Source organism: Cydia strobilella, chromosome 9 (assembly GCF_947568885.1).
Source record: "Cydia strobilella chromosome 9, ilCydStro3.1, whole genome shotgun sequence".
Lineage (NCBI taxonomy): Eukaryota > Metazoa > Arthropoda > Insecta > Lepidoptera > Tortricidae > Cydia > Cydia strobilella.
Genome location: NC_086049.1, coordinates 10,870,211 through 10,894,243, shown reverse-complemented (window position 1 = coordinate 10,894,243; position 24,033 = coordinate 10,870,211). Strand labels below are relative to the sequence as shown.

The window sequence follows — 24,033 nt, the reverse complement described above, 5'->3', positions numbered from 1 at the left end:
TTTTTTTAATACCACGACGGTGGCAAACAAGCATACGGCCCGCCTGATGGTAAGCAGTCATCGTAGCCTATGGACGCCTGCAACACGACGACACACGAGCTAATAACTATGTTAATCTATATGAAAAGCAAACACAGGATGATGGATGACAATGAATTCCTGTTCAATTTCACTCGTCAATTTGAAACGATAGGTACATGAATTGCATTAAAAGTTTTAAAATTGTGAGTGTGACACTACTGTGTGGTGTTTGACGATCTTTTTGTGAATTCTTATTATTAAGTTTGACATATCTATAATAATTCAATGTTTTTAAGAATAATAATAACTGCATCAATAAATTGCTCTGATATTTAGATTAAGGTAATATTTAAAACTTGACAATTTAAGTGCTTGTTGCTAGGCCTATTTGAATAAAGATTATATTGACTTTGACTTTGACTTCAGATATTTTCATGTTGTATATTCTTCCTTTTTAGGGTTCCATACCCAAAGGGTAAAAATGGGACCTATTACTAAGACTCCGGTGTCCGTCTGTCTGTCACCAGGCTATATCTCTTGAACCGTGATAAAAATTTGAAATTGAAATTGAAACAGTTGAAATTTTCACAGATGATGTATTTCTGTTGCCGCTACAACAACAAATACTAAAAAGTACGGAACCCTCGGTGGGTGAGTCCGACTCGCACTTGTCCGGTTTTTATTGTAAATATGTAAAAAACTTTATTTATATAAGGAATAACAATATCATAAAAGACAAACACTTATGAACTTAATAAGTATGTACGGTGATTGATATGTACAATCTGCGCCTCTTGTGAGCATCCGTTGATCGCCTCGGCTACCACGGACTCGCCTGCTCCTCGGGCGCCGACCGCCTATCCCATCATGCCGCGCTCAACGACATCCTGAGGAGAGCGCTCGTCAGCGCCAACGTCCCTGCGGCTCTGGAGCCACAGATCGCAAGGGATGACGGCAAGCGCCCCGACGGGATGTCGTTGATCCCCTGGCGGATGGGCCGCGCGCTGGTGTGGGACGCCACCTGCGCAGATACGTTGGCGGCGTCTTACATATCAGCCAAACAGGCCGGGGCGGCGGCTGACGTCCGAGAACGCATCAAATCATCTTCAAACCTTTGTGCACTGTTTAAATCATAAACTGTCACTTTGGCAAGTTTAATGGGTTCCTAGGTTATGCCTTCATGTATTTACTCCTGTAGCAAGATATTGTGCCAGTCTACAAAATGTAAATAATTTAAAGAACGAGGCGTTACTTTGCGGAAAAAAAAAAAAAACGCAAGTAAGTATAGGTAACGGCACTGTTTGTCCAGCGCGTTATTACTTCGCGTATTAGCAAAGTACTATTTTTGCTTTACAAATGCAAAAATAATACCGTCCTTGAGAAGGCGCTCTAGCAAAGGTCACGCATCTAACCTTGAACTCCTATTATGTTTAACAAGCATCAACCTAAAGAAAACAAAATAATAAAAGATCGAGGAAATACGACGCTTTTGTCAGAATTACGACAAAACTCTCAATGAGATGAAAATAGGGAAAAGGAAGGATGATAAATTAGTTTTCAACTATCAGTCAAAGTTATGGTTTCCGATTCCGATCTGATTATTTGATGAATAGGTCGATGACGTTGTGATTTAACACATTAACATTGATTGATAATCAAAGTTTACTTATCTTAGCAATATATAGAGAGGTGTCCAAAGTCCGCTCTGATATCTACTCCTAAACATTGCCGTTAACATACACGAAAGCGACTACTAATATCTGGAAAGTGAGACTCGGAATCTACGAGTATTAGAATAATCAAAGTGATCGGTATAACGTTGCTGCTACGTGTTAACTTTCTTTTTAAACTTTCAGAAAGTCTTGACGTCACATTTTAAATAAGGTTTTTTTTTCACGTAAGACTATTAAGAATTCCTTACGCTGTCCGAGGAGCTCTTTACTTGCTAGCTTAGAGTACAACCGAGATCAACGGCTTCACGTGCTTCTCTAAGTACGACAGGTTTTAATTCTTAAGAGGATATGAGAGCTGAGATTTAAATATTTTAGGCGAATATATCCGTCTCGCTCACGGAAGCGGCTCCTAAAACTAGTGCGATAAGGAAAACGCCAGGTTAGGCGAAAAATCCTGCGTAAAAATGTCAAAGAACTTAATGCAGACGGCGGTGCATGGTCTTGGACGCGGCGCGGATAGTCCAGAGGTATCTCACTCAGCGGCCCTGACCACCGGCAGCTGCCCCGCTGCTGGCGGCACCCTAAGTAAGGTTTTGTATAATGTGTTTATACGTATTTTGTATTGTTTTTTTAATGTGTTTTTATATTTTACTTTTATACTCACTTTGTAGAATCCTAATCTAAGACCCAAGATAAATAAAGCAAAATACTACTCACCGCAAGTATAAACGACCTTAAGGTAAGTCCGGCTGCCCATTCTGCACGGCTTCCCAAACATGTTGCTGTCGGCCGACAGCACGCACCTTCTCTTCCCGTGGCATTCTCGCATCGCCGTCTCCGTCGCGTAAGGCTCCAGGCATGCTGTTGAAGACCAGAAGGAAATTAACTTCTTTTGGCTTTACACATTGAACTATTATTACTACGCCGCAGTGAGCTCGATAGACAACGAGATGAGGCTCGGCTGCCAACATCTGTTCCCTCTAACTATGTAGGTGGTGTGCTGACGTGACCAAAATGCGCTCGAGTATTTAGCAAGAACTCCAAGAAGATGGGGTACGTGAACCACCTAAGGGCGCACCAGAGAGTGGATCAGCTATACACTCTAATAACGTGAATTAAAAATTTCCTACTTCAGAGCACACAGTCGCTGTGGCCGAAGAGCATCATCGTCATCACTACGTATAGAAACGGCACAGAGAACCAGTATTTTGCGCCATTAATTGTTGACGGCCGACAACAAACTATTGAAGCGGACCGTCAATCTCGCGTCAAACCTAAACGCGTAAGCGCCATGAATTTCACGGCGCTTACGGCATTTTGGTCGTGTGTTACAGGTTGCAATTGCGACAATTTAATTGTTTGGTATGGCTTCTATATATGTAATAGTAATAACTAGCGACCCGCCCCGGCTTCGCACTGGTTACACAAAACCTTTACAAACTATACACCAAATAAAACCTTCCTCAAGAATTATTGATAGGTGAAAACCGCATCAAAATCCGTTGCGTAGTTTTAAAGATCTAAGCATACCTACATAGGGACAGACAGACAGCGGAAAGCGACTTTGTTATACTATGTAGTGATAACTCAATGGCTTTACAGCGATTTTATCAAGACGAGAGCTATCGAGCGCCAAAGAGACAGAACACCTTATTCAATTATGCTCGGGAGTGAAGTGTGTTACCGAAAAGGACGTGATTTGAGCCGAGTACAATAGGGAATATTACGCGTTAGGGGGTATTACGCGAAACATTGGGTAGGTGGCGCCACTACCACAATCTGAGGGTCTATCGCGAAACAAGAAAATATACTCTGTCACTCTTGCATATTCGAGCGATGAAGAGGCAGATAGCGATTCGGATTCGCGTTTCCCGGTAGATCCTCTGTAAACAAACCACCTTGATCCTTGATGCCTCAATTTCATATTTTTATTATCTCTCAAAACTTGTCAAAAACCTGTTAAAGGTACCGTATGTATAAGTTACTCTATGGTTTACTAAAAAGGCTAGTACTGCACTCTGGTGGCAGAACATTGCAGAAATATCCCCTATTTAGTTGGCTTAAGGTAAAAAATACGTCTGACAATATTAAATATATCTTTCTTGAAATTACTGAACATATATCCTTGACGGCCTTTTTTGATGATAGATAGATAGATAAAACGTTTATTTGGATGTTGGAAAACACACACAATCCTATTAATAGGTAGGTACATTACAATCAGTACAAAACTAAAACAATCGAATTTAACTAAAATACTTATGTACTAAATTAAATTAACTAAAAGAAAAACAAACGCAAAAAAATTATTTTGACGACCTGTCTGGCCTTATTGAGACAACACAAGCCATATTGAGCTTACGGTGGGACTTAGTCCATTTGTGTAATACATAATGTCCAATTCAATATTTATTTTATTTATTTATTATAGTTGTTCAAGCAAATCTTGTCAGTAAATAAGAATAAATAAACTATACTCATCCTTTTTCATTTGGGTGCTAGTACTAGTGTAAGACAAAGATAGTATGATTCTCTCTGTCTATGTTTGAAATTAGACAGTCCTTTGACAAACTATATTCATTTATTTATTATTTATCCTTGACGTTAAGGTGATATTCGGATTTTCAAGCATTAAAGTGCAGTGGGTTCCGCCTGTTTTAGAATTAAGTTTAATTTTAGAATAGTTATTTACGATACAAGTGCGAATTAAATATTCGCGCGTATATACAAAGTACGTACGTGTCGCACGTGTATGTAAGCGTTCTTCGTTTAGTGTAATAAAATAATATTTCGTGTAATAGATGAAATTGCTTTTTAATAGCTTATTTGATACTTATCAAAAGGAAACAGGGAAGGTATCAATAAATCTGTAATAAGTACAGATTTATATACATTCCCTGTTTTCTTTTGATAGGGTATCAAAGAAGGTATTAAAAATCTAATTCAGTATAGGTACAGATATTTTTGCCCTACAAAAGGTGAGGGTTAAAATGTTTTAATTTGTATTGCTTAAGTATAGGCTATTAAAACTGTAAGTTTTCGACCTCAAGGGGTCACAGCGTTAGCCGCCATCTTTAATTGAAGGGGCCAAAATTGGTTCTTTTTTACATAATGCTTCAACAGTTGACTTTATGACAAAAATGTCTATGAGAAGTATTTATAAAGACAATACAATTTCGGATATTTTTGTATTTGTATTTATTCTGTACGTCATATAGATAGAGCAAGAGGGAGAAAATTTAATATTTACAAAAAAATCATCTATATATAGGTACATATTATACAGAGTGGAAAAAAATAATGGGCCCTGGGGGAAAGTGCCTTAAAACCTTAAGTTAGCTCATTTTACTTAAAGGAAACATTATTTTATTTAAAAAAAGAAACAAAACTGCATTCATAGATTTCTCTTTTTTTTGCTTGTCTAAATATATTCTTGAGTACTAAATCTTCGATTTTATGGTATTTTGTACGACAGAGGAGTGTACGACCTAATGCTTCTTAGAGAAATGTTATCATTAACATTAACGGTATCGACTAGTAGAATGAAAATAGATGGTGTTTATTTTTTGGAATTTTTAATCGGTTCGTTTCCCGGGAGAGACAAGCGAATTAAAAAATATCTATGAATGCAGTTTTGTTTCTTTTAAAAAATAAAAGAATGTTTCCTTTAAATTAATTGAGCTAACTTAAGGTTTTAGGGTACTTTTCCTCCAGGGTCCATACATTTTTTCCACACTGTATACTCGGTATAAGTTTGATTAACATCCACCTTCTGTAAAGCAAAGCTTCTTTATTGTCCCCACAGATTAGATTTATCCGATACATAATGGCAATACGAGTACATGTAAAAATATTTTTTTTAATAAATTATCGTATCGTAATGTAACGTAATGAAGGAATAGTACATTGTTGCCGAGGGATGGAAAGAAAATGCCTGTTTCCACCGAGGTATACATAGTGCTTTTCTTAAAGAAATACTGAAATATTACATTACTACAGAGGCCGTGAAGTAAGGGGTTGCCGGCCGAATAGAATAGATAGTTAACTATGAGGCCGGCAACCCGTTTTTAGACCGCGGGCTAGGAGCATATATCGTCAGTCATCGCCTCCCGGCTGATACTTTGTCAGATGATAGTTTAGATGCTATCATAAATTAAAAAAATAGTCAGCCGATTGTATCGCGGTGGTAAAACCGTCAGCTGTCCACATGAACATGTAAAAAATACGCACCCTACCATTTTATATGCGTAATCAGTTTATTGAAACCCTGATGAAATGCTACGAGCAAAGTTTCATGAGTGTATTACTATTATAAAATGGTAAAGCGCTTATTTTTTATATGTTCAGGCCACCAGCTGACGTTCTTCACCACGTTACAACCGGCTGACAATTTTTTTATTCACAATAGCATCTAAACTATGATCTGACAAAGTATCACATGGGAGGCGAAACCAAATTTTTTTACGTGTTTCGGTGGCTGCCATTCCTCAACCCACCAACGGAGCGGCAGCTGACGTCTACGAGGGTTCATCATACATAGACGTTAACCACTATACGAGTTATCGCCCGGGAGGCGATTGGTCAAGGAAATCTGTTCCTGGCTCGCGGTCTATTTCACGCCGAGTTACGCATAGTACTTTTCTCAAACATGTAATGAAATAAATTAAAAAACTCCACGAAATGAAAGTTTTAGTTATAGAAAAACTAAAAGTAAACTCATGAAATAAAACTTTGAAAACGGATTATATCGCATATATTTATAATACATCCCGACGTTTCGAACCCTTTACAGATGTATTATAAATTCAATATACGCGATATAATCCGTTTTCAAAGTTTTATTTCATGAGTAACTATCGCGGTAACCAAAGACAATAAAAGTAAACTACACACAAAAAATAACACACGTATATCTTTATCACGCGTATATTTTACACGTGTCGTGTATTTTTATTACCTGTATATTTTTATGTATCTTTTATTTTTTCGCCTTGTATCCGTCTGACTGTCATTTTCGCCACATAACTAAGTTTACATAGTCCTTCATGTTGATATTATGTTTCACATACATCGTTCTACAGTGTTGACGATATTATAGTTACTTTCAGTTCTTTAAAATATGCCATAAAAACTGTTGTTGATAAATTGTTGGCATTTTTTGTAGTTTTTCAAATAATATAATTACCATAAGCCATACTATTGCATATACTTCGCGATTGATTTAGCCTGGCGGTAGCAAAAGTTATTTACAGTCAATTCTGCTTACGCTGCCAATTCCAACTCCTAGACTCCTACTATTACAATTAATATTAATTTAATTTTTTCGCCAGAGCACATTAAATCAACAACGCTGAATAAATCCAATGAAACAGAATTAGGTATAGAATGAAACATTTTCAACTATTCCTCCATAAGAATTTAAAAAAATACCTACTTACGCGTGTTTGAGTAGACATTTTTAACGCTCACATTTAGATGAAATATTTTAAATTTTTATTAGTATAGTTAACTTTGTAATTTAAAAATATTGAAATTTTTAATAATGTCTTATTTACTATGTTCATGTAGATTTTATATTATAAATTGTTTTATTTCCTCGTCCTGTTTTCCTAAAATGATTTTTTTCTCTTAAGTTATAAATAAAAGGGTCTGAAGATGTCAAAAAGCATGTTTATGATATTTTCGTTCGCAGATTCCCTTGAGCATTTCCTCGAATGGTATACCTAATCTGTACTGACGATAATCCTTATTCCGCGCTTCTTGGGCTTCTTTGGTTAACATTCCAAATTAGAGCAGCAGCGGATATTAATTGGTTTACTTCCATGGATCAGTATTTTGTGACCTGTAATGATTTGGCATATAGTACCATTTGTATAAGCCAACGTATACCTATGTCAGCTGGTTTGTTGCAATAATCTCCGAATTTTTCAGCTTTTATTGTACCTACTTGTAACATTACTAAAAACCGGTGAATCAATTCTTCGTCTACCACGGTAATCTCCGCAACTAAATTTCTTAGTTACTAGAAAATCTTCTGGAGGTATTATCTTCATTACATATACATAGATCTTGCTTGACGAAGTCAACTTACAAACGCAATGTTTCATGCAACTCCTTTTGTGAAATGAGGTAAAAGCGTTTACTTAAGCCAGTATATAATTGATCTAATGTTGCTTCTGAAAGATTTGGATATTTATTTTTAACCTCAGCAGCTCGAACAAGCCTACTTTCGTCACTTCCTGGAGTGAGGAAAGTGCGACTTTCCTCACTCCAGGGAGTGAAACAATGTAGCTTTTTAATTTAGTGAAGGCCATGAACTTCATACTTTTATTACATTTTTTTTATGGTACGGTACGCTACGGTACGGTACGGTACGGTACGGTACGGTCCGGTCCGCGCCGGTCCGGTCCGGTCCGGTCCGGTCTCGTCTCGTCTCGTCTCGTATCGTATCGTATCGTATCGTATCGTACATATTATAATACTTTTTTTTTCTGTTTATTCTGTGTAATTCGAAATACATTTTAACCTTTAATATGTTCTCACTACTGAGGTGAAAAATTATGTGTGCAACACGAGAGCAAAGTTATTTTACATCTCGTGTTTTTGAGTCCCTCGCTACGCCTTACCTACCTTAGAATCTTTCGCTTTCTCGGGACTCAAAATAAACACTCGCAAGAAAAACCAATTTTCCTCTCTTGTTGCACAAATAACTATTTCAGGCTCTTATGCACATCCCGGCCACTTGCGATAGCAATTTCAATTAACTCTGCATTTTAAATACTAAAACTTGCCATAACTACTAAGTAGGTACTGGTACAATAACGCCAAAAATACAGTGTTAATTTCTCGAATCGATAATAGTAAATGAGCGTTTCTTCTTTCTTGCAATTTTTTTTATGTGACCTTTTTTGCCACGTGTTATTTCTAGTCAGGATCACGAGCCCTTTTTATCCTTATAGGAGAAAAAGAGTGTCCCAAAATTTCCATACATTTTTCAAACTTTCCTTTTTATTACCGCCACACAGAGTATATGGGGAAATGGTAACACAATAGGAAAAAAATCTTGGGACATATTTTATTCCATTAGGATCGAAAGAGCTCGTGATTCTGTGTAGATATAACACAAAAGTTGCAAAAAAGGTCACATAAAAAAATGGCAAAAAAAAGAAACGCTCAAATGAAGAAGAAGAAAATAATGTACCTAAGCATTTTATACCCAAATCCAGTTATCAGCTTTGTGGAATAATAATGGAATTTGTATCGGTTATTTTACTCCTAGGAGTAAAATAAATCATACGAATTTCATTCTTACCGGCTTCGTCCGCGCCGGGCGCGCAGCGGCCGTGCTTGGTTGTCGGTGGGATAAAAAATAGGCACTTTGTGTTTTCGATTTACGAACAAAATGCGACCATTTCCGAGCATATTTGAGAAAAATTGTGTTTTTTCCACTGTGTCTTTTACCAAACAAATAAATGCGTGAGTATTGAACATTTTGTGTACCTTTAATATGTCTCAATGTTTCGACATGAAGAATAAAATCATATTTTAGAGGTAGGCGTAGCGCATAGGTCTTCGCCGCTAACGAATAAAGGTGACAATCGGATGTCAGCTGTAGCTGTATACATTACGATACATTACGATAATATCCCACCAAAAATATGTCATGTAAAATGTTGCCAAGACGAAACCATAAGGCTCGCACTGTTAAAAAGTTATCAGATCTTTTGTAGAACCAAGCTTCTAACTCCACAGGCCCTAACTACACAATACACCTTAGTCGAAATAAAATAACCTAACCTGAGAAAAAGAAGAGAATAATAATAATAATATTGTTTATTTCAAGTTTTAAACTATAACAATAAAATAAGGTAACATAAAATTTAAAAATACAATAAAATACAATGATGCGGAAGCTATAAATAGATCCTTTGTTAAATTATACCTTAAATACATGTACATACTTATTATTTATTATTTTCCATTTTCTTTCAGGTCGTCCAGTGTTTTAGGATGTTATTGCTCGGGTTGACAGTAAACAGCGCCAGAATATCATTTTGCTGCGAGTTTTGCCATACATTTGCCCAGACCGAAGCTATGCGGGACCGCATAATTGCATAAAAATCAGGTACTCCCGCATTAGCAAAAACATGGTCTTAGCACTGCAGTAACGAGGTTGTTTCATGAGTATTCTGAACGCATCGTTATACTGAACCCGAAGCGCGTTATATGAGCGTTTGGTGTAGTTACACCAAAGTGAGCATGTATAAAAGCACTGACAGAATGCCCTAAACAAAGTAATTTTTACGTCAGTGGTGCACTTGGAGAATCTTCGCAACAGCATGTTACAGCGGACCGCGAGCGCGCGGCGCTCTCGCTCCATGTCCATGTCGTCGCGAAGGTTCTCCGTTAGAAAATGGCCTAAGACTTGAAAGATGCTACGACCCGAACCGGCGAACCATTCAAATAAACTGGCGGAACTACCTCCGGACCCTTGCCGTATCTGAAAACGAGCAGTTCTGTTTTTAAAATATTATATTTTAGATAATGCTGTTTTGTGAATGTTTCCTAGATAGTAAGCAATTTTTGGATACCCTGGCTTGAGGGGCTGAGAAGCACCATATCATCGGCATAGCTCAGGTTGTTAACGCATATGTTAGCAACATGGCAACCCGTCCTGGTACCTCTCAGCTCCTCAATCAGACCATTAACGTAGAGGCAAAATAGGTCCGGAGAAGTTATGCCCCCTTGACGTACACCACACTCTAGCCTATAATCGTTAGAGAGGGTATCGCCCCATTTCACGTTGTTTGTTTGGTTTTCGTACCAATACCTAAGAACATTGACCGTGTCTACCGGCACGTTTGATCCCAAAAGCTTAGTAATATTATGTATCTATTGTATAATACACCTACCCTATCGTGCACAAACAAGATGCACAGAGATTAATACCAAATGAAAATGAAGTACCTATTATTTTTAGAACGCTTGCTAAACTCCGATAAGTATTAATTGTTGCGACGGCAAGAGGTTGCATTTTTCTATTGTCATTGATACCAAATCATAATATAAAAAAGTTGGCAATAAGCAGACACCGGATTTTAGGGGGCAAAATTAAATGACGGGTAGGAGTTCCTATATCGATAATCTTAATTATCGAGGCTTTTCCCATGTAACGTGATTGCTCCAAGTTTTCCTTGTAAAAATATAATTGCATTAAAAGTATGATAATATAACAAAATAAATACTAGTTAATTTTTTTAAGGATTTTTGAAACTTAACTGAATATTGTGTCTTTCTTCAAGTGTGTCTTTCCAAATAACCATCTCGTTATGCTATTTCTTTTTTGCTACGCTGTTTAGTTATATGTCGGAGAACGGCTGTATTGTGCCATATTCTACCGCCTTTAAGAGGTGTTTTATCACGAAGTCTTTGACAAGTAGAGCAAACTAGGGTGTTACGTACACCTAAGTGGCGTTCGACGCAGTTCCGCAAAGTCGTCATAGAGTGCGCTGTCAAAATAAATGAAATCCAGAACAATTGAAGTTATGCTGTCAATCAATCTTCAGATGAGAACGAAAGGAAGAAGATGACGTTGGTGGCGGTTCCTGGGTCAAATCCACTGGTTTGCTTAAGATGAGAAATGCAACGTGTGCTATGATTTATTTTGTAGTCAGTATTGTCCAGTAAAGACTGTGAGTTGAATATCGTATTTCGTTGAAAGCCCTCGTCATCCGCGATTGAAGTTTCTAATGTGCTTCCGATAGTATGATACGCCCAAGATTCCTGACATATATAAAAATATAACTAACTTTTTCATAAATCAATGCTACTCATAAACTGGCGATAGTTTGAAGTATGCTTTATGTAACCTACTTTGTTACTGTCTCGCTTTGGAACTGGAGCTAGAAAATTACAGGAATTCCCTACCCGTCGTAAAAAAAATCTCCCCAAAATCAATGTCAGTTTCCCATAGGCTTAAGCCTTTTACCAACATGGTGTTAAAAGAATCGGAGCCTAATAAGTACTTACTTTCCTCCTTCATCCCTCTCGGCTGCGGACACTGTATGGAGTCATACTCGGTGCGCCCGTACTGAGCAGAGTAAATAGCTACTCTTGAGTGCGGATTGCAACTGAGGTGCAACACGTCATTCTCGCAACCCACTTTACTGCGGAACTCATCTGCAAAAAAAAACAACAAATTGTACCTATTCAGCAAGAAAATAATGTAGAAAAACTGCATTTTAATGTTTCCCCATATGCGGTGACCGATTTATTGTAATTATAATATATACCTATATAGTTGTTTTAATGAAATTAAATTAAATGAACGGCCCATAGATAAATAAACTAGTACCTTAAAAACTAGCATATATATATATGCTATATATAGCATATGCAATAAATCTAAAACTCAACACATCATGGCTGCGATGCATTAGGTTCGCAAGCCCGCAGTGTCATGAGCCGGCAATGGAATCGCCTGAACTTGACACCCTATGGCTAAAACTCCTTGGTGAAGTTTGCTAGACGTTCAGAAAGAATGTTTCAGTTTTTAGGGTTCCGTACCCAAAGGGTAAAAACGGGACCCTATTACTAAGACTCCGCTGTCCGTCTGTCCGTCCGTCTGTCCGTCTGTCCGTCTGTCCGTCTGTCCGTCTGTCTGTCTGTCACCAGGCTGTATCTCATGAACCGTGATAGCTAGACAGTTGAAATTTTTACAGATGATGTATTTCTGTTGCCGCTATAACAACAAATACTAAAAACAGAATAATATAAATATTTAAATGGGGCTCCCATACAACAAACATGATTTTTTGCTGTTTTTTTTCGTAATGGTACGGAACCCTTCGTGCGCGAGTCCGACTCGCACTTGGCCGGTTTTTTAAGTATATTTCTTCTAATATTGTCTTCGGTTACCGCGATAGTTACTCATGAAATAAAACTATGAAAACGGATTATATCGCGTATATTGAATTTATAATACATCCCGACGTTTCGAACTCTTTACAGCGTTCGTGGTCAACGGGTGACACCCGTACCCGGAATATACGCGATATAATCCGTTTTCATAGTTTTATTTCATATATTTCTTCTACTTCAATTTGACGCTATTAATAACGAAAATCTGTGGATCATTGCTAATATTTAGTTGCGTAAGAGTATGAAATATACATTGGTAGTTCTTCACTGATCTGCGAATTCATATATCAACGTATCTTAATTTTTTTTTTATTAATGAAAAATTAAAAGTTTTCGATGCCCGAAATTGACAAGTACGGTAAGCTGCAGAGTTAAGTGACCCCCGTCTGACCCCATTAGTAAATGTATATCGAATATCGTTAGTGTTGTGTGTCGACAGAGTGACATCCCTAGTGCGCAGAACGTTCAAGCTGATAAACAAGACCAAGTGCGGGAAGTTCGAAAAACTCGCGCGGCTAGAAGATGTTGATGTTAATTTTAGCCAGTCTTCTCCGAGACCACGGGGACAACGCCGTCCTCGAAAGATTTGAGCTAAATCTTAAAACTTAAATACGCGATTAAAGGATTTGCCACACTGGATGCGTTCTGCGGTCAGCGGTCAGGTCAAACCCGCATTATGTATGAACTATGAACAACATTAACAGCAACCTTTGGAGTTGAAGTTTGACCTGACCGCTGCTCGCGGAACGCATCCAGTGTGGCAAATCCTTAATTAAATAATGTGTTGACATCGTGAAAGTTTAAATTAGTGTTTTACACAAATATATATAATATTTTATTATGACTTACAAGGACGGCATTTGTAGGCGACTTCGACGAACCTCCTGGATCCCGGGCAAGGGTCCACTCCGAAGGCTTTCGGGCTGGTGTGGAACTTGCACTGTCGCTTCTTCTGACACGCTTCTACTACCGTCTGTAACAATGAATACTAAAAACCTCGGTTAGTTTGTCCGTTATTGTAAATTACCTACAAAGGGCATTTAGTTTAGTTACATATGTAATAGTTTGGACAGAGTAGCATGGCGGTCTTTGGTGTCGGAGGCCAAGATCCACTTCGGGTCGTTGCGCCACAGAAGTAAGTAAGTAAGTAAATATGTAATAGTCTTGTCAATCAGTTACTCTCTGGAAATAAACTCATAAAATATTTCAAAATGTTGATTGTTGAACCATGTAATCGAATCAACGTCACCTTCAGTTCCTAGGATGGAACAGCAGCGGTAACGCAAGTAGTAACAGTACAATAGGTAAAGGGTCTTTACTTAGTTTTATTCATTTAAAGCGGCAAGGCAACCTGAAAACCTTGCAATAAACTTTTTTCTTTCATTTATTCTATTTACATATACTAAATTTTACGTACCTTTCAAAATATATTGCATTACCACACCCGATACGGGTAACATGATATAAATATACTCATAGACAACAAGTTTAGAGGAACGCAAAAAAGTTCAATTACTAATTTTGAAATTACTTAAGTGTTGTCCATTAATTAAACCTTTTTTATGTTCCTGCAAATTTGTCCATCGGTATAAATTTACTTATATCATGTTACCCGTATCGTTTTGATAGGTACGTAAAATTTAGACAAATCGAAAAACATTGAAATACGAACTTAAAAAAATAGGTCTAAACGTCGCGAACATAATATATATTATTAGGACAAAATCAGGAATGTTAATATTTCGACATTCACGTGGTTTATCTTCGCAAATATTTTGTATTTCTGCTTTTTGCTCAACTGAGCATGCAAAGTAAATGAATGTCGGTACCGTTTGATCTACAAATTCGACTTAAATATTATTAGACATACCTACACAATTCTCATCTCCTTGAATAAAGTTGGCCCCGACATAAACTTAGGTAATAAGGTAAGTTGTACAGTTTGGTTGCTATGGATGGCTATTATTAGATACCAAACAGAATTGATTGTAATAGAGGTATAGTCTAAGAAAAACACGTGCCCCTCCGTTTGACATCCAAAACAGATGGCGCTGTACTGTGCCATATGTTTTTCGGTCACTGAATTGTCAAACGTCAACTTTTGACAATCAGTTGCCACAAAATGTATGGAGCTGTACAGTGTCACCTCGTTTACGTGTCAAATTTGAAGCTCGAAATCGTCTTAGATTTTACGCATCTTACTCAATCAATGTATCTTTGTTAGAATATCATTATGCCTAGGGTCCGGTTGGAAACTAACCCCAAGAATTGGCGGAGGCACTAGTTTTTAAGAAAACTACTGATTGGGATTAATCAGGTTTTTTCACGATGTTTTCCTTGACCGCAAATCGACTGTTGAAATGATATACCGTACATAAGTTCCTAAAACTCATTAGTACGAGCAGACTAGAGGTTTGAACACTTTGAACCCACCATTTCCAGATTGAAACTCGCGCGCTCTTACCGCTAGGCTATCAGCGCTTCACCAGATTTGAACAAACTATCAAACAATATTATTTTCATTAGGTACAGAACCTGCCAATGCTAGTCACTTCTGATTGGATTTCATCGAAACTCGGGCAAGCTACCTGGAGCTTGCAATATTATTGCAAGGAAAGTTGCTGCATAATAAGTGTTGTTCAATCAATGGAAAACTAGTAGTAAATAGTTTTCATCCAAAAACACAATTAGGAAGTGCATTTCACATTTGGCAGTTAGTAGACAAATGCTTTTTGTGTAGGAAATTCAGTAATTTTGTACCTGTTAACTTAGAACCTAAATGAAGAACCTAGGTAGCGCTCTGTGCGGTTTCAGAAGAATTTCCTCCCGCGAACGCCTCGACTGTGGAATGAACAGCCGGGGTTTTAATAACTACCTACCTACCATGAAATTCAGACATATTAAATATGTACATTAAAACTCACGTGTATGAAATCGAAATTTTTCTCGAGGAATTACAATATGGCGTCCTTAAAAAAGAAGTTGTTTTTAAAGGGTTGGTGACGCACGTGTGACAGCCCCGTCTGAGTTGCAAGCGACTATAGGCTACAGTAGCCACTTGCTACAAGGCAGTCTGTTTTCGCCATAGATGTGGTTATTGTAAAATTTATGTAGGTAATATAAAAAACTAGCTATTTAAGTATTTTACAAAAGACTAGCTATATTTTTTTTCTTTTTTGATTACATTGTATGAATAACAAAGGGTTGAAAATCATAGATCTTAATCATTTTATGCAATACGTGTGTATCAAAACGTTTGTTTTAAAATGTTTATTCAATACAATAATATCGGATTTATCCTGCAGAATATTTAGTATGCGGTGCGAGTACCCGGCCGGGGTTCGCCATGTTTCACTGCCATGTTAGTTTCTTTCCTTTTTGCTACGCTTTTGTGAGCTTTGACACCTTCATTATTTGGGAAACTGACAAAATACAGGTATAGGAATATTGATTTTAGGAAAGGGGTTAATGTCCCGTAAAACCATAAGGTGCTGATTGAATACGATTTAATGTTGTTTAGGTATAAATACTTAAATACCTAAATAAATATGGGTTAGTGTCACACAAATCGACCTGGTCCCACATTAAGCTCAATAACGCTTGTCTTGTAGGAACTAGACGACGAACATACAGGGTGGGCATAGGGATTCCGACACACTTTAACCATGAATTCTAGTGCCTATTTGGATAAAAAAAAAGTAATATAACAATGCCATAGAAAGCCTAATTTACGAGATATTCAATTATTTAAGTAATTTCGAAGTTAAAAAAACTCAAGGCTAACACGCCCTTATGTGACGTAATCATACATACCAAGACACAAACAATCACACATGCAAAGCAGAAGTGTTAAAAATAGTAAACTTACCTGTCACCTGCTATAAACTAGACTATAAAGTGTCATATTGGTGTCGCATGTTGTCTTTTTCACTCTTTCAAACTAAAGATACGTTCACAAGTTAGTACTATCGTTAATTGATTCATTTTGTTCCAGAAATTAAGTAAATTAATTAGGCAATTTTGGACCCATGTTGATATAACATTTTTCTTTCGTAACACTGCCAGGAATCCACGGTTAAAGTCTGTCGGAATCCCTGTGCCCACCCTGTATATATTTCTATATAAATACTTACACACATAGTTAATATCCATAACTTAGGAACAAATTCACTCATGATAAACTTATATTTTATTACTTATCAGTCACGCAATATCCCATAAAACATTTTCTGTTCTTGTATTGTGTATCTTAATCTCTAAATAAGTAAGAACACTGATTAAGTTATATTTTGATAAACGGTAGAAAAAAGATAAGCAAAATGTGCAAATATTTTTCTTCCTTATCTATTGTACCCCGAATAAGTATCATAAGTAGCAAAACTAAATTGTTTAAAACAAAACAACATTCCTTGTACTCTTGACGCCGATGACTTTGATTTGTGGCATAGTTGAGTTTCAAGCTCAGCTTCGTCTATAAAACAGTAGCGAAAAGACTGCTGTTATAGACGAAATTTGGTAGCTAGGTAAAAAAATAATATATTATAAGCTAGCGCTGACTAATTTTAATGGTACTCATATACTCAAAATTAGCGAATATAACAACGAATATAACATTCGATTTTAAATGTGATTTAATATATAAAAACGCAATAAGTTAGTTAACAGGAAATTTGTAGCTCGTTGTTATACCCTATTCTAATAAGTTATCCAAGCTAATAATGTACTATGACGGAGAGCTAACTCACACTATAACGCGGTAGCGTGTCCAGCCAAGTTCAAAGAAAAATAAATTGTTAATTTTGTACTGATATTATTGTATATTTAGTTTAGCCGGATAACACCGATTAAACCTGGAGTTACTTACCATGGTTACCAGTACAATTTGACACTAGGTTAATGGTTTAACGGGGTAACCCCGGTTTAGTGGAATGGTGCAAGTGGCCCTATATGTTGTAACTTTTTGACAATGACATGACATGATGACAGATGACGTTGTATGCAATGTTGCCGTTTAACAAAAGCGCAAAAATTATTGTTTATTAAAATTACTTATTATAATTTAAGACGTTTTTTCCGTGCTTCATACTGCTGGCGGGTAGTCAAATTACTGAACAAATTAATAGTTTATTTACCTACCTATTACCATGTCGCCTCAGCCACTTTCTTCTGACACCGCAGAGTACTTGTTTCTTGAGCTGAGCTTCTCTCACTCAAAACTCCTACTTGGCGTTTTGTATTCTCCCTTTATTCGAGTTAACTACTTTGAATGTTTCGAAAAAAAGCTTCTTAAAGATCTTCTGACAATCTTACAATCACCATATTATTATGGGCGATTTTAATACATGCTTACTCAAAAATGATTTTCGCTCAAACACCAAAATCTATTGTCGATGTGAGCAACATGACCATTTTACCTTCTGAACCTCCTCATTATTTTCAAAATTGTTCTCCACCGCTTCTGGATAATATTATAATCAATATTTAAGGGCAAAGCGATATTTATCCCTCCTCCACTTAAACGTCAGATAGAAAAACTGGAATTAGCAGGAAATTTCTTCAAATTGGAATTGATATTTTGCAAAACATAGATTTACTTTCATCACTGATATATTGAAGGCATAAAACATACAAAAAAACATACATTTTACCCCTACTGGGTCAATTTGACCATTTTCCAATTATTTCAAAAATTCTGGCGCGTAACTTAACATCTTTAATTATGCAATCTGCGATATTTGACCGTCAAAAATTACAGAAGTGGAAAATCAATTCTCCACTCGCGCACGGTCTTCAGTTTGGGAATCACTTTTGTAGGATTCTCATTGCGGCAAGTATCTATAAAAGCGATAAACCATAGCAGTAAATGGATTCATGGGCGATCAAACTCGAGTCGTGGTGAATAACGAGAGGTTACGTAACGTTTTATGGGCCATATGTTTGATGCAATGAATAATGCAAAATACGTTCAAGCTAACTATTTTCCTAACTTTTCTACTTTCCTAAGTTGTGTGACCTAACCCCATACGTGACATGCAGATCTACACAATGCAATAGTTAATAGTAACAGTTTCTGTCATAGCGAGTAATCGGTCATTTGGAGTAGAAAGGCAGGCGACTTTTATCAATAAATGTCTTGTATCTTGAATCCAGCCAACGTAAGGGAGTGCTCCTAGTACTGATTTTCCAGGACAGACATGGTAATCATCGCGCAATCACATCCGCAACCCCTATAAACCCGCTAGAGCGAAACATAAATAAGTTCTGTGTAATTTTCGGTTCTATTTGAGGACAGTACATAATAAATATTACTCACATAGATGAAGTTTATGCGGCACCTCGTTTGAGTTACTTACGTAGATACGCGCCTGCATCTCAATGGAATGGATTCCCATTTGCCAATCCATTTTAACCGACTTGACCCGAATTCCCAACGCAGTGACAGCCATTTCAATCGACTTGAATTCAGATTTTATTTAATTTGCTGCGCTTTAACACTTCACACTGTATAAAAAGAAGCATAGCCTTGCCCCGTACATGCCTAGAATTGTGTCAAATGGCCTGGATGACTGACTCCTTTAAGCCCAATCTCATAGAATAAAACTAGAGAAAGGGGCAAGCCTATGATGGCGCCCTCTATGAAAACCTTTGACAGTTTTGCCAACCCCGTTTGTGCAATTATTTGTTGGCATTGAATCCAATAATAATATTATTTAATATCCAACGCTAGACTTCCCGCGCGACTTTCCGCAGGAGGGTAAGAGTTATTTTTTTGCAATACCATTACCAATATCAATACCGTTTTTACTCCTGATCGAATTTAAAAAAAAAAGTTTTTTTAGTACAGCTATAAAAATCGCTACACTAACGCTATTTTACTTTATTTAATCAATCGACGGAAGCAGTCTATTTTTGTTTAATGCTATTTAACCGGCATTCAATGTCAAAAAAAATATTGTCACGCATATTGTGTTTATAAAATAAAACCTGTACGGAGAAACTGCGTTATTCGGTGCTTGTGATTATTTTAATGAAACAGAATTCTATCTATGTATAGGTATATTGAGATAAATTCTTCGAATAGCCGCGCCAGCAGGCTACGTTCAGTTACGTTTTGTTGCTTCTTTGTTGATGGAAGATTCAAGTTATTTCTGAATTAATCTTGTGCATAGTCGTTAGGTGTTTTATGTTAAATCACAAACTTGCACAATCAACTGAAGATGCATTGAATAAAATTCTCTCTTATACTTGCGATGAATACGGAACAATGTAACAAACCTCATCCTTAAATCATGATTCTTGCTGAAGTGACAATTTTATTGAGACGCGCCACAATATCGATAAGATTTGTGACCATGTTATTATGACATATAATAATATGAGTCGAGTTTTCGAGTCTTCATCTTTGGCATCTCAGTTAATTATTCAAAACTATATGTAGTAGGTACTTTTTCAATGCTTCTGTAGTTCAAATCATTTCCAAGGAAGACTAAAACTTTTTGTAACGGACTCCTTTTTACCCACGGTCCAAAAAATGACCGAAAAAGGATTTTTATATCACAAAAGGTCTCAGAAGACTTTTTAGCGCAGTTTCGAAAAACTGAGTCAATTTTTTCTAATCAGCTCACTTCATTTGTGCACATTATCAAACGTTCAATTACCTGCAGCGCTGCAGGCCAAGAACAACTAGTATCTCCCACCACCTCCACAGCTACCGGCTGGTACTCCGCCAGCTCCGAGGCACAGGATCCCTGGGATGCCGACGCCCCATACTGAGCCACTTGAATACTGATGGTGGTACCCCGAGGACATATGAGGGACACCATTTCTTCGTCGCAGGCGGCTTTCTGGTGTGTTCGAAGCGTGCCAAGAAGCAGTTCTGTAGACAATATGATTAATATGAATTACAATAGATGATTATAGTTAAACGAACAGGTAAAAGCTGTATAGTATTTTTAATTCACGATAATATTAATTTTATTTTTGACAAACTCGGTTTTCTATGATTCGGTACAGGGAAATTAATTTTACGCATATTGTCTTAACACAGATAAAAGTACCACCTAATAAAATTACTTACAAACTGAATAGTTTAGTTTAGTTTATTTATTTCGCAATACAGTGTTCGTTGTTAAGTAAGAGAATACAATTAAGCAATTACTTGTCCTATAGCGATCGTCGGACAAAGAAAATAATTCCTAACAAGTCACTCGCCCTGACTAACGAAGTATCCATCCCCCTTAAAGCAGTTTAAAATAAACTACTGACTAAGATTTTGTAGGTGCGCGAAAAGCAAATAAAAATTGACACATACACACTCTTATTTATTTCACTTTCTTGTCTGTTTAGCAACTTTTTGCATTACAAATGTAACTGCAAAAGGGAACATGTAAGATTGACAAAGCTACAGATTTGCATGTAAGGTTCAATTACCCGTAATGGCAGCTGCCGACTGAAGTGTCACTTTGATATAGTATACAAAGACGGAATGTTCCGCGTAGAGAGAGAAGCAGGCGTCGAACATACGGAAATGTGTAGCGCTGAACGCAGGTCTCGCCATTTGGAGAACGGCAGCGGAATTAAACACATGTAAAAAGTATGAAGTATATTATGGAATTCGTAAGATTAAAATGACACTAACTTGTAATTTAGAGTTTTGAATGATTCACGGTTAGTTTCACTAGACTTATATTGACCGGGCACCACCGGGGGTTATCTTCACCCCGCACAGGAAAATTGCACAATTTCTGCGGTCGCCTAAAGACAATTTTCCCCTGTAAAAACCTGGTGTATACAAAGTTGAGTGCAGCTGTGGTAGTTCGTACATTGGGCAGACCAAACGCACTATTGCCTGCAGAAAAAGAACACATTGCTGCGGTCAAGAACAATGACGTTCGCAAGTCAGCTATTGCTCAGCATCTCCTTGAGTCGGGTACAAATCACTGGATCGAGTTGCATAGTCCCAAGGTCATTTCGACAGAACGCCACTATATACCAAGATTGGTAAGAGAAGCCGTTGAAATTCACCAATACAAAAATTTCAATCGTGAAGATGGGTTTAAACTGTCAAATGTGTGGAATCCTGTGATTTGTTTGTGTAAAAAACCAGTGATATCCGAATCAAACACGCGTAGTGACACCGTGAGTGTAGTGTGTTTGGACAGACCAACGATTGAGAACGCGACCGGACCAACAAGTGAGAATGCGACCGTTGGTAACGTTGAAAGTGAACGCAGCCGACGCGCAAGAATGAGGGTAGACAGAGCGCTGTCTACACAACTTTGACACCCACCCGCTATCTTCTGTCACCCGTGAACATGATGCATGTAACTGCGTCGAAATATCGGGAGCTCACAAATAATACAAAAGGTAATCACGGTCTATAACTTGTAATTTACCTATGTAACCTACTATACTAACAAAGTATATTGCAAATTAGATTTTTTTCATATTCTTTAAATTTGTGTTTCTAATTCCCTTTCAGCAACCTCAGTCCCTTCAAATCAAAAATTCAAATAATTTGTATTTTATTTTTAACGATACGAACCATTGCAAAGCGTGACATCACTCCGTATGTTTTGCGAAATAATTAGTATAATTACACCCAAATGCGTTCGCTTAAGCAAGTTATGTACTAAAGCATGTCGAGATTGGGCAGTTTATGCCACGTTGCCAGCAACAGCAACTAATACTTGGCTTTTGGTATGTAGGTTTCCCTAACATTCTCTAATTAAGTATAAATAAAAGATTAGGCTATCAAATTTTAATAAATTATTAAAATTAAATTAAAAGATTCGATATTATGAGACTTTTTAAACAAATATGGATTTATCCCGGTTTTACCCTTTGTAACTAACGGTAAGAAGTAGGTAAACCACGGTGGCTTTTATTCTCAACAAAGTACTCCATCTTCCGCCCCATACGTCATCCGGAATAATACAGAATGTACTTATATGAAAACATTACATATAGTTTACCTACCAATATCCTTTATTTTGTAAGCAAGGAAATTTCAAAGCTCGCTTTGAACCCAATTTGTATTTAAGTATATTTACTTAAATTACTTTTTCACCATCACGGCTACTAAGTGGTTTAAGGATTTCACTGAATTAAAATTTGTATAATATGAGTTTTGTGCTACACTGAAAAAAATATTTACCCGAACTCCTTGAGTAATTCAAAAAATAACCGAGCTTCAGTTATAAAGAAACAAATGTTGATCAGTATCCAGAAACCGACTTTGTTGTTCCAAACATAGTTTGTTGTTATAAACATAGTAAGTCCCAATTTTGTGCAAGTTGTTACAAAATATATTGTTATTGTAAAAGCGGAATTTCACCAGTGTGCGGCACTGTGCGGCACAGTTAGTTTTGTACTGAATATGCTTGTGCCGAACAGAGCCGGACACTAGTGGAATCCCGCCTTTATGCAAACATTTATTTCAATGTAGTTAGTGGGTCAGCCACCAAGCACGTTATTTATTTATTTAAACTTTATTGCACAAAACATAAAAATAATGTACAAATGGCGGACTTAATGTCTAATGACATTCTCTACCAGTCAACCATCGTATGGCCCGATGGTTGACTGGCAGAGACATAAAAAATGGTGCAAGGAGAACAAAGGAATACGTTAATAGTATGTTAAAAAAAATGTTTTCTAACGAACTCTATTACTTTTACAGATTGCAGTGCTAGAATAAGAACTGTTCTACCGCTTCTACAAGGGACTGTGCTCTCAAGAATTGTTTGGCATGATGCCAACAGACGCTTTCTATCACCGCACCCTCGCCGACGGCGGGAGATGGGTGTTCATGCTTACAGCCTAGAACCTAAATGGTCGAGCACTGTGCGGTTTAAAAGGAATTTCCTCCCGTGGACGCTTCGGCTGTGGAGCTTCCTGCCGAAGTTTTATCGAGGGACTACAGTATGGGATATATACATGCTTTTAAAGTGTCGACAACGCGCATGTAACATCCCTGGATTTGCAGGCGTCCATTGGCTACGGTGACCGCTTACCATCAGGCGGGCAGTATGCTTGTTTGCCACCAATGTTATTAAAAAAAAAACATGTTTATGTGACACAGCATTATCAGTTAATAAGTTACATACATACCTATGTAGTAAACTAACATCAAAATTAAATACTCGTAAATCTAATTAACCATCAATCACACTATCCACAATGTTTAATTAAGTTAATGTTTAGTTTTTTTATTTTATTTATCACAAAGAACAACACAACGATTTTCTTACAATTATATTCCTCGCCAAAACTCTGTCTAGCTATCACGGTTTATGAGATACAGCCTGGTGACAGACAGACAGACGGGCAGACGGACAGACGGACAGCGGAGTCTTAGTAATAGGGTCCCGTTTTTACCCTTTGGGTACGGAACCCTAAAAACTAAACTTAAATACTA

The 24,033-nt window shown here is 37.1% G+C and overlaps 2 protein-coding genes across 4 annotated transcripts in view; both read right to left on the bottom strand.

The window, feature by feature from the left end:
- The window catches only part of LOC134744271 (ecdysone oxidase-like), a 299,205-nt gene that overhangs the window by 89,754 nt on the left and 185,418 nt on the right, over positions 1 to 24,033 (bottom strand). The window lies entirely within an intron of this gene.
- LOC134744275 (protein eva-1 homolog C-like) overlaps positions 1 to 24,033 on the bottom strand; it is a 90,555-nt gene that overhangs the window by 19,935 nt on the left and 46,587 nt on the right. For all 3 annotated transcript variants that reach the window (XM_063678024.1, XM_063678027.1, XM_063678026.1), the window contains 4 exons: positions 20,273 to 20,490; positions 13,464 to 13,602; positions 11,724 to 11,873; positions 2,412 to 2,555 (listed from right to left, as the gene is read on the bottom strand). In XM_063678024.1, coding sequence (XP_063534094.1) covers positions 2,412 to 2,555; positions 11,724 to 11,873; positions 13,464 to 13,602; positions 20,273 to 20,490 — 651 coding nt within the window. The remainder of the gene's footprint in view (positions 1 to 2,411; positions 2,556 to 11,723; positions 11,874 to 13,463; positions 13,603 to 20,272; positions 20,491 to 24,033) is intronic.